Raw genomic sequence first — 12,133 nt, forward strand, 5'->3', positions numbered from 1 at the left:
AAGGAGTGTGGTGGAGTCTCCTTCTTTGGAGGTCTTTAAGCGGAGGCTTGACAGCCATCTGTCAGGAATGCTTTGATGGTGTTTCCTGCTTGGCAGGGGGTTGGACTGGATGGCCCTGGTGGTCTCTTCCAACTCGATGATTCTATGATTCTATGGGGAAATTGCTCCACCCTCTGGTCACTTGGGTGGCCATTTTTTGAAACTCTTCCAGTTCTGTTCTCTCCTTTCTGAGGTTGGGCTACCAGAGTGCCTAAGGAGGACTCAGCTGAGCCCTCTGCAAGGAGGCTACCTGTAACTCCCCCCCCCCCCATAATCCAGTGCTTGTTAGCCACTTGAAGTCTTTTAGCAGAAAAGCAGCCCATAAATTAAAAAGTAACTACAAAATAAAATCCGAACTCTTGTGCCTGCTGCTTATTGTGCCAGCATGACTTAATTTGCTACTCGTCTTGCTGCATAGCTTAGTATGCCATGAGCAACCAGGAAAGCTCTTGAGGTGTGAGGATCCTGCTATTCTGTCCAGGTGGAAGGGCAATAGCTAAGATGCATGGGAGCCCAAACTCTACGGAAGTGTGGTAGTGGAATAGCACCAAGACCCTCATCCTAGGGACGGCTGCCATCTTGAACACAAGGTGAGCACCAAGGAGGACGGCAGGTGCTGCTAGAACAGTCCAAACCTTTATTGAGCAGCAGCAGCAAAAGGGCAAGTTCTTAAAATAGGAGCTGGTAGGATGGCAGGATAGGCGTTCAGAGTTCTGAGAAGATGTTGGCTATTTAGACTTGGTTTCCCACTACCAAGTCCCTCCCCCACTTGCAGGCTCTACGTTCTCTACAGAGGGGACTCATGTCACCACATGCTGCAGAGCCTGAGATGCATGTTTCCTGCCTGTGGTTTACATGCTGCTGGAGATCCTCTCTTGCTATAGGTTTCCAGCCAGAGCTCTGTGAATAGCAGGAACCCGTGGGCTGCTTTGAGGCTGGGCTGGGCCAGGCCTTGGACTGGACAAGAGTGTTGGACAGCCAAATGATGTGTTTCCATAAGGAGGTAATGAAGTGGACCTTTGTAAACCACCCTGAGACCTGCAGGTATAAGGTGGCATACAAATGTAAAAAATGAATGAATGAATGAGAAGAACTGAGCTGTTGGCCCCAACCACCACTGATATGTGGTCTTGGAAGGTTCCTCAGGAAGGAATGCTGAATAAAGTTCCCCACTTCTGCATTAGCAGAACATCTGAGTGCAGCTCTGGATGCTCCACGCTAGCTGGATGCCTGAGGGCGTGAAGCTGTGTGTCTGCAGGCACGTCTTTGCAGGCTCAGAGATCAGGGGTGGGGCAAGGTGGCCTGGGCCTGTTCCCTGCTCTAACAGTGGCTTATGCCGGACTCTCCTCCCTTGTGGCTGTGCAGGCAAAACAGAAATAGATGGGAGGCCGTGTTGCTTTGGCTCTTCCTGGGCTTCTTTTAAAAATATAATCACCACTTTTGCAAACATGTTACGCCATTGCTGCAATTGGTCCTTGAGTTAGGGAAGATGCCCCAGTGCTGAGTTTATGACAGCATAATCATGGCGCTATACAAGCACAGAGTGCAGGATTATTACAAGGTTTGTAGGGTATATAAGAATAATTCCCTCCCTTTCTCACTCTACATATTGACTAGGACTAGTCAGGCATGCAATTGTCGCTGAAAGTGGATAGAGAAAGGCAACCACAATTATCTGTCATCTCTGATCAAGGAGGATGCTAGCAGAGCGTGCAAATGTTATTTTCACAGAGACAACCGTGGGATGAGCGGCAATCCCTTTCAAACCCCCTCTCTCGAAAACATGGTCTGCTCAAACCCAACGAGTGAGGCATATGCCTTCCACAAAGGCAAGTTACGCCCATCAGTGACATGCCAAACACACCAAGCTGAGCAAGGCTGATTGCCATCTGGAAAGACTGAGTTTCTTCTGCCTACAGCACTTTGTGGTTGGGTCTGTGTGCTTCAGGAGTTCCATGAGAAGCGGAACAATTTGACCGTTCATCTAAAGTTATTCCATATCATTCTGCCTTCAAGTACCTTCTGTTTACTTCTAGAATTTTCGTATAGAACTATGAGGTTCTCTCCCATCAGATATACTGTGTCTTTAAAGTCATAGTTTTAATGAAAACAAGCTAGTAGAAGCCTTCTGCCAACATTTTGGTTGGCACATACTCTAGTCTCTCCTTTTCCTCCCCTGCAAGCTGACTGTTCCTCACCCCTTCCTGTCCCCCAATCTTCTGCTTGCATCCTCTGTGGCGCACCTGTCTTCCTGTTTAGCATCCCTTGGGGCGCAGGTTTGGGCTGTCAGTCAAGCTCAGATGATGCTCCTGTATCTGCTGCCTCCCAACCCGTACAGCCACCCAGGCCGGTTGGACACTCGGACACTGTTTTGCCCGCTTCACCCAACAGCAGGCCAAGCAGTGCTGGATGGTTCCTGTTGCCGCAGCAAGCAAAAGCAGAAGCAAAAGTTCATGAGAGATCTCAGTCAGACTACATCAAAGGCTGCACCCCAATGCCCAAGACCATCCCAAAGTGGGGATCAAGTCTTCTGTGATCAAGCTGTTAGATTTGACCCTGCTGATAGCTAACAGTCTCTGTCAAGAAGAATATGATGTGAAATCAAATGTGGAACTTTTCTTGGAATCTGGATACAAGGGACGAGCAATAGCAGCCTTAAACAAAATAGTATCTCCCCTCCTCCCCGCCGCTTATGGAAGTATATTCAATGTTGCCTCTACATCCTTCTCCGCAAGCCTTCTCCGCAGATACGGGCAGAGGTTTGCTCTGTGTGTTGGGCTATTACAACCACACACTTTGGTGATTATCTGAGAAAAGGTTAAGAGCCCAGCACACAAGGTACTTAAAAGAGCTCAGATTTGTTTAGAATTCTTTAGGTGCCAGAGATTTAAATGAGTTTTGCATCTCTCTCTTTCTTGGGAACAAGGAAAACCATGGATCAGAGGCCTTCGTCAACTGGGTCTCAATTAAATACCTCGGGGTAGAAGAAACTATGAATTAACCCTTGGTTTGCTTCTTTGGTTTGCCCTTTTGGGATACAACTAGAACTTGGCAGCCTATGAAAACAATTCCCCCCGTGTGACTGAAGCTTGTGAGCCTTCCTCCCACTGGACCCTGTGGGAGGGACATGAGTCAACCCCACTTTCTATATGCAGGCGGCACTTAGAAGTGCTGATGGAGTGCTTTGGGTTCTAATCCCTTTGTGCTGGCGCTTAAGGATGAGACACACAGCATCAGACTATCACACTGAGCAGTGGAGCAGCTTGGCAGAGAAGGCTCCTGCAGTCGGAGTCTCTTAACAGCAACCAAGGGAAACTGCCCTAGATTGCCAGGCCTCAAGTAGGGTCTACCTCCACAGGCAGAGTCTACTCAAGTAGAGTCTACCTCCCCTAGATAAGACACAGACAACCTTCTAGTCCTGCTATCTGAAATTCCTTGACTGGAGATATTGGGGGTCGACTCTGTACCACTAAGGTATTTCTCACAAATGTCCAGGGTTAGAATTGGGAGCTAGGGAAAGAGGGTAACATCAGCAACATCTGATTCCACCAGGACAAAGTTAAAAGCTGGTTCACCCCTGTCCTTGATGAACATAAGTTCGGGCTTCAAAAGGTTCATATATTTGAACCGTCACAAAATATCCAGAGGATGTGAAGATAAAACTTGCTGATACTCTAGGAGTCAAATCAGTATTGCATTCTATTCTATTCCTTGAAGAAACAAGGCAGATACTTAGATGCAGGTCAGCATGAATGTGCCTCCAAGGGAAAGGACTCCCATTTGGGAGTCAGAAGGTTTAAAAAGGAACCTGGGATCTGAAGCTTCACCACCTCACCAGCTGTTGAAGCTTACTTTCCTACATGTTACTAACTAAAAAAAATAAGGCATGGCCTAAATCCAATAATTTTATTCTTACAAATTTCTGCCAGCTCGTAGTGTCTGATTCTAAGCAGAGCATTTTCAATATTTCCAGGTTTATTGGTTTGCATAATTAAGTATGACCACCACCTGCCTTTCACAGAACTTGTCCAAAGTCCTGAAGACCTGATCTTGCCCTGCTAATTGACCTGCACTCCCTTATTACGAGACAAGCCTCACTTCAAGTCAATTACATCTAAGGCTTCCTTAGTGTGCCATTTCTTCAGGCCAAAATGGATGCAATGATCATGCCCAGAATTTGATCCTAGCTTGATGTAATGGTTTGGAATTCAGTATCAAAGCCAGAATTTCCTGGTTTGAACATAGTAGGAAAATTTGATTTAAAGCAACTGTGATATGAGGAGAGCTGGTGCAAACGGTGAGCCCGGACAAGTGTGAGCCCCTGGTGCTTGTTCCTGACTTAGTAAGCCATGTTTTCTGCATGGATTGCCTATTCTTTCCAAGCCCTCTAACCCTTGGGGGCCCTGTCTATCTCCCTCATTTGCCATTCCTTTCTTTTGTGTTTTTACATTGCTCCATCAGTCTAAAAAAAGTATGTTTATATTTTTATATCTATCTATCTATCTATCTATCTATCTATCTATCTATCTATCTATCTTGTGATGCCAAAAGGTTTGACACACAAACAAACCCGGCCTGTAATTAATCCTTTAGAAAAATAAAATAAAATCGACCACAAGCAAGTTTCCTTCCCCCAAAGCCAAGTTGCCGTTGTGGGCTGTGGAGGACGGGACAGGGTCCATGTAGCCCTTGACCCCAAAAGGTTAGTCACCCTGATCAGAGCACTCCCCACCCCAAAGCTCTTACAACGTTGCTTGGTGATGCCTGGATGTGGAGATGGGGCATCACAAGGTCTCATCAACAGAATAGTTGAAACTGCTGGCAGAAATCAAGATTACCCAGTGAAGAAGCTCAACTCCAGAATAATTTATGAAAAGAAAAATACATAATGTATTTTAAAGACAAGTGTTCAGATTTATTTGGAAATTCACAGTTTCTACTGGCACTACAAATCCGTAGTTACTTATTACAAGTTCTAGTGCCTCAATTTTGTATGCTTCACGCAAACAGTATCACCGTTATGATTGCCATTCTGTTTTGGACCCACTTCTTAATCCATGTTATTAAAAAAACAAACAAGCAAATAAAACCAAAACCAAAACCAAAACCAGGTCCACTTCTTTGACTGGCTAGCTGTGCATACTTAAGTTCATCACTGTAAAAAAGTACTCAAACATGGAATTTTCAAAACAGGCTTTAAATAAGTCACATTACGAATGATATTTGGGAAAAGACATTAGCTCTTTCAAGAAAAGAAAACAAAGGAGGATCTACTGAAAGTGCTTAATAAGTTAACTTATACAACAACCTCTAAACTCTCGAAATGGACCTTCCATCACATTCACTCTCACGTACTCACATTCCAGATATGCAATTTTAAAAAAACCTCACAAGAGAAAGTACAAATGCGTACTGGCACACACACAAAGAACATAAGGTCATTCAATACAAAAAGCAAACTTTATGAACATACATTTTGAAACAGAAAATAGAACATGAAGCTTGACAAACTCACTGGTGCATTTCTACCGACAGCCTATTTTATCCAAAACTGGCATAAATGGTTCTTTCCTCCCAATTTATTAGCACGGGAAGACAACTAAAAGTCATCATGTTAATTATCTCTGTTAATCAAGTCAGTTGGGCTACAAAACATGTTTTTAGTAATACATCTAAGCAGGGATACTGTACCATCAAAGATGTATCAGCCACAAGTGAGTTTGCAAAGCGGATCTCAAAGAGAAAGTCTACCCGGCGGCATTTCCACAGCATCCTAGTCACATTACTTAGTCTCAATGGAAGCCAGCATCTTCTTCCTTGGTACTGTAGTGTTGTATTTCCAGAAGATTTAAAGATACAAATAAAATAGTTCTCCCTTCCAGTGGTATTATAAATAGACAAAAAGGCACATAAATATGGGAAGGTGCTAGAAACAGGGGAACAGCAATATGGGAAATATTTATGTTTTAACTCTGCTCCACCCAAAATGAGTTTCAAGACCTCACCGTCAGCAATTGTGAAAAACACTGTATAAAATGAGTCCCCACCCTGCCATCTCCACCCATCCCAAAGTTATCCACATAGAAAATCAGCCTTGAAAAAGCTGAGGCTTATTAACGAAGGGTGGTTGCTGCCACAGTCCTGTCTATTTGCAAAAGAACCAACGTACCTTCTAAATGTTTCCCAATTAGCCAACCCCTCCTTCCCAGTCAACCCAAATACTACAAGATTTGTCGTACAAAAAGCTCCCATTATGAAGAGTTCAATTCGTTTTAAAGGTGCCCAGAAACAGCTGTGACACCGAGTGTTCCCACAGTTAAATCCTTGTTTCCTTTGATGATATCGTGCAGACTTGGCAAGGATCCCGTCTTGGTCTGTATTAAAGTTTTTAGGAGCTTCTCCTGCTCTGGGGCTTTAGACCTCCTTCGTTTGAGAGCCCTCTTCTCAGTTTTTGTCTTTTGGATTTGTCCGTTGCACAAACCTGCACACGCCGAAATGCCACAGAAGTAGGACTCCTCAGACTGTGACGAGGTTTCTGAGCTCCCTTCCGACGGGGGACCTTTGTATGAAGAGTGATACACATCGCCAATATTAGAGAAGTCTCTCTGATTGGTAAAGGGCTTCCTGCTCTTTATTTCGCCATTAGCTACCTGCTGCACTGGTTCTGCTACTGGCCTGACAGTTTCGATTTTTTCACTTTTATATTTACAACGTTTCTTCTGAAAAAAGAAAAACAGAATCGGTAAGAAAAGGCCCTCAGTCCAGAGGCAGGATTTTCCAGGTCCACTTTCAATACTTTCTGCAAATTATTTTATGTGCAATGTAGCAGCAGCAGCACACTCTAGCCATTTCTTTAAAAAGCATGATTCACTCTAATTGCACACATGCATGCACAAGCAGCAAGTTTAGAACAAATTGCCTTTCTACAAAGTACCTTTTTTTCAGGGGAAAACTTCAGTGGTTCTACAATGTACAAGTCCTCTGGATCCACTAAAAGGTAAGGGACAAAAATCAGACTATGCAAACACACCACCAGCTTCACACAGAACTATTATTCTCCCTTTATTAATACAAGGTTGAATAGAGCCAAAATATTTTTGAAGGGCTCTGAGAGGAATTCAACAGACCAAGAAAAGAAGCTCCTCCTATTCCAGATGCAGAAGTCAAAATCTGCCTTCCCAGCCCTTGGCAGAGGGGTCTGCCTCCATCTCAGAGGGAAAACTCCTGCTACCTGCTTTTTCCCAGGCAATCTGAATTTAAATCAGCTTTGGTGGATGAAAGAACTCATTAGCATTAGGTGTAGCAACAGACAGAGCCTTCTCGGTAGTGGTGCCCTCCCTGTGGAACACCGCCCCCTTCAGATGTCAAGGAGATAAAGAACTTTACAACTTTGAGAAGACATCTGAAGGCAGCCCTGTATCAGGAGGTTTTTAATGTTTGACATTTTACTATGCTTTTATATGTGTTGGAAACTGCCCAGAGTAGCTGGGGAAACCCAGCCAAATGGGTGGGGGTATAAATAATGAAATCTAGTGGAGGGAGGGCTTTAACTGCCCCTACTTTTACCAAGTTGCTTCTAAATTAAACCAGCACAAGATCTTTCGCCGTTACAAAACAGATACTCTTCTGTATTTGATACTGTACAGATTTTACAATACACACAGAAACAGGTAGTTGAACCTGTGACATTCCTACCTTCCTTACTATTCAGCTGAAAAGACTGAGACCTGGTGAGTGGAAAGGAAGTTCTTCTTTTCAAACTCATATCATCATAGGAAGAAACACATCTGTGGATGAAAATACACAGCAACTTCAGATCCAGATGGGAAATAATTATTTCATTTCTTTCTGCCATTCCTTAGGAGTTCCTTGTCCTACACCCAAATTCAAGACTTCCAACCTGGAGAATTCCCAGAACTCTGTCCTTTCAACTCATTAAGTTACCAAGAGCACAGGTTGCATGCAGCAGCTTCAGTGCTGGGGAAAACCTTACAAATTCTCCAGGAGACATTATGGCACACAACCCTAGATGACCTGGGGAAAACTGATGTGGATTAAATAGTCATCAGCATATTTGTAGCATTATGGTAAGCTAGCCATTGAATCTGGGATATCTATCAAGCATGCCTTTCCAAATAATCTTTGCTGGACAGAATATGCAAATCACACCACAGATGGCATTTTCACAGGCATTATCTGTGAAAGGAAATTTTCTTGCCCTAAGTTCTTATTGGCTGACTTCCAGAGGGCACCCCAAAACCTTCAGAGTAGCTTTTCCCTCCGGACAGCAGGCAGGATTCAATCAAGAGGATCCTCTTGGAGGTAAATGAACAGAAGAAGAAGAAGAAGAAGGGGAAGAAGGAGGAGGAGGAGGAGGAGGAGGAGAAGAAGAAGAAGAGTAAAAAAATAGGATTCAAATGGCATTCTAACCAATGAAAGGCCAGTCTCCCTGGAGGGGTGGTGGTCATGAATTCTGCCTGTCCCATCTGATGGGAGGAGCCACCCCAGACTAAGTTCAGCCCTCCAGGAACCTCTGGGTAATAAAAACTTTTTTAAAAAAGGTGCAACTGGTGTCAAACATGAAGAAAACCTTCAACGCCTTCCTGCTCGCAGGAGACAGTCCACGACTACCACCCCAGGTGGATGGTGAGGCGAAGGCCTGCAAAGAGGATCATGGTCCACCAAAGTACAAAGGTGCGTGAGACACCCAAGGAGACAGAGAATGTGAACTGGCAGGAAGAAAGGCCCCTTTTCTCATGTGGCTCCGGGAGAAAATTCCAGAAACTTTGGAATATAAAAAGCAGTGCCTTTTCTGAACGGGCCTACCAGAATCAAGGCACTTAAACCCTTTGCTCCATCAATCTGCAGTGTCTGCAGAAGATAAAACATCAATGTTTTCGTATTTTGCAAAGTTTGCTGGGAGGCCCAAGCAAATTTCCTCCAAGGAAGTATCGCCCCTTGCAGAGAGAATGTACGGTCATCCCTGCAGCAGATGATCTTCCAGGACACTGGGAAGCAAGAATTAAGCACACTCTCCGCCACTCTCTTTTCAAGGTCACCCTTAACCAGTGTGCACACATAAGTCCTGGAGCCCAAGTCCATATATAAAATCCATATATAAAATCACATGAGCAAAAACAGAGTAAGTGGCAGAAACCCAAAAGGCAACTGCATCCGTCTCAAAACTATGGTGTCACAGGACAGAAACAGTTTTAGGTAACAAATGCTGAGAAAACAGATGATTGGGGGGGTCATATTTATACCCTGACTTTCCCCCTGACAGGGACTCCAGGTGGCTTACAGCTAAGAATAAGGGCAGCTAAAAATATAGGGACAAAAACTCTGCACTTACATCAAGTGAAGGAATGAAAGCTCATTACCCCCCTCCCTTCTTTCTCCTCAACCTCACAGTGTCTATGACAACAGGGCCTCACACCAAATGTAATTGACTTATAGAATGGGTTCTGGGCATTGAAAACAGACACTGTGCACACCCTTGTGGTCTATGAGAACCAAAAGAAAATAGAGAGGTTGGGGGGCATTAAAAACAATCAAACATTGATAGAATTAAAGCTATATAAACAAACAGCGACACAAATTCTATTAAACCAATTAAAAAAATTAGAATAAAACCAGAATGGCACCAGCCCTTTCCTGAAAAGCAGCCAGTTCCCAGCAGCCTGTTGGAACAAGGTGGTCCTTCACCTGCTGATGGAAGGACCACAAGGAGGGAGCCAGTCTGGCTTCCCTAGGAAGGAAGTTTCCAAAGTTGTCTGGCGGCAGACACCACTAAGAAGACTGACAGCGTCAAATACAGAAACACTCTTATATTCATGTTCTTCCTTAGAATTAAAAAGTCAAAAGTAAAGTGGAAATATGTTACCTTTTCGGACTAGGATAGTGATTACTTTTGGGAACTTTTGAGAAGTAATCATAATTTAACTCTGATTTATTTTTGCAACGCTGCAGAAAGATCATCAAACCCAGGATGGCACAGAGGATCAAGGAAATCACAAGATAGCTTTGGCGATCAGAAACCTAAACAAGGACAGATTTTAAAGGGTTAAATGTGAAATACATGTAGCTGAGCGGCTGAAACATGGCAGGATGTGCTGGCCTGAATGAAATACTACCACATTTCTATCAACAAAAGGATGAGATCCATAGAGCAGTTGCTGAGAAAGGCCTACCACCTCCACAAATGTCTCATTATCTGGAAATATACTGGGGTCTCTCAATATTCTAAGGACTTTGGGCATTACTTTATTCTTACAAAAGTCTCCAAGAAGTCCAGTCTTGTGGTCTTGGTGCTCAAGGCAACCAACCTTCCCCAAATGCTTAGATCCGAACCCCCGAGTGACCACCCTGGGGCTTCTGGAACCAGCACACCACCTCCAGGAGCCCTGGAATGCTCTCACAGCATCTCACGAGGCCACCTGTGAGCATCCCAGTACCCAGGGAGAGGAGAGCTTAAAAACTCCTTTTGCACCGGGGAAGTTACTTCAAATTTATCTGTAAGCAATCTGCTTTACTCAAATACAGAATTATTTACACGGCAATCTACAGCTGGAGTTCTAGGTTTAGCATTCCATTTGCAAAACATTGTTACATATTCAGATTTTTACCTCTCTTTTTAGCTCAGCCACAGTTAGTGACAGATTGGAGACGAGCTGTGTCATGTTGGTCAGCTGAGCCTGCAGCAGCTGGATGGCCTCTGTCTGCTTCAAATCCTAGGCAAAGAAGAGAAGTGAAGCATTCTTTCCCTTTCGTCCTAGCTTTCCATACAAGATAAGGCTTGCCCTTGTTTAAAATACTAATGAGGACACAAGTCCAAGGCTTAAAGGACAAGATGAGGGAATGAGAAATGCCTAGAACTTGTGAACAAAATAAACTAGGGGTTCCTTCTTGGCAGTCTTTAGATTGCCCTAATTTTTTTGCAAATGTCTGGTGCATAGGAAAATTCTGCACTGAGAACAATGTTCAAGATCTCAGCTCTATTCCCCACCTTTGTGGGATTTTTTTAAAGCTTCTCTGTTGTTATGGTACTCAGGTCACTCCAGTTCACAAGATGCTGCTACAGGCTGCAGACAGAAAATGTAGTTTGACCCAAAGTGTGTCTTTGGCTTCAAGAGCTAAGCAGCAGACCTGCATATTCTGCTTCAGAAGAAGTCCACTAAGTGGAAGGGGAAAGCAGCAACTGCAGGAGATGCAGAAGAAATGGCCTTAGCTACTAACTAAAATCAAATAAAGCTGTTTACTCCACAGCCATCATTCAAAACTACAGAAGGGTACTAACAGGAATCCATCTACAAAAAACATGAACTGTCGGCTTTTTAAAACCTGCGTATACACACAGGTCCAACTTTCTGAAGGCTCGCTATGTGAAAATTCACTTCTCTGAAAGTAAGGACTTGGTACTATGCACACTGCAGATTCAAAACAAGAGAACATTTTTTCACGTCCTCGTTTGCCTTTTGCAGTCTGGTTGAGAAGCTGCAGTGATTTGTACTTTAGTAAAGCCCCAGAGGGTTCTCCTTGGCTTTTTCATCATTTTGGAGTCAAACTTCTGTGGTTTAGAACATTTCCCATAGGAATCAATGGAAATCGTCAATTCACTATGCGAACGTTCAACTAATGGACTATTTCCAGGAAAAATGAGACCCGCAAGTATTTAAGAGGCAAATAAAGCGAATTTTAATAATAAGAAATATTATTTTATTTTGCTTTTATTTCATGGTTAGGCCCTTTTTTGCGCTGCACACATTAGACATACCTGCTGTTCTGCTATGTGTGAAGTATTCTGAAGTTTTATTATAGTTTTATTAAAAGCCTTCTGCATTTCTTCCATTTGTTTGCGATATCTACAAAGTGAGTTAAACAGAATCTTAAGACAGCACCCACAAGTTAACCTTTTTAATTAGTACTTTACCGTGTATAAGACTAGGTTTCCCCCCTTAAAATTCATGCTAAAAAGTGGGGGTCGTCTTAATACATGGGTAGTGCATAGGGTGGACATTTGATTGGTTGCTGCTGCAGCTGGCAACAGCGGCTATTGTGCATGTTATTGGTTGCTGCGTCAATGGGTGGTGTTGAC

General features: G+C 43.6%; 1 protein-coding gene across 2 annotated transcripts in view; it reads right to left on the reverse strand.

The window, feature by feature from the left end:
- Positions 1-4,928: 4,928 nt before the first annotated feature.
- Positions 4,929-12,133, reverse strand: part of SUCO (SUN domain containing ossification factor) — a 45,364-nt gene continuing 38,159 nt past the window's right edge. For both annotated transcript variants that reach the window (XM_033151158.1, XM_033151157.1), the window contains 6 exons: positions 11,813-11,900; positions 10,665-10,769; positions 9,923-10,077; positions 7,735-7,826; positions 6,974-7,029; positions 4,929-6,758 (listed from right to left, as the gene is read on the reverse strand). In XM_033151158.1, the coding sequence (XP_033007049.1) occupies positions 6,312-6,758; positions 6,974-7,029; positions 7,735-7,826; positions 9,923-10,077; positions 10,665-10,769; positions 11,813-11,900 (943 nt within the window). In that variant the 3' untranslated portion in view covers positions 4,929-6,311. The remainder of the gene's footprint in view (positions 6,759-6,973; positions 7,030-7,734; positions 7,827-9,922; positions 10,078-10,664; positions 10,770-11,812; positions 11,901-12,133) is intronic.

This window comes from Lacerta agilis, chromosome 6 (assembly GCF_009819535.1).
Source record: "Lacerta agilis isolate rLacAgi1 chromosome 6, rLacAgi1.pri, whole genome shotgun sequence".
Classification (NCBI taxonomy): Eukaryota; Metazoa; Chordata; class Lepidosauria; order Squamata; family Lacertidae; genus Lacerta; species Lacerta agilis.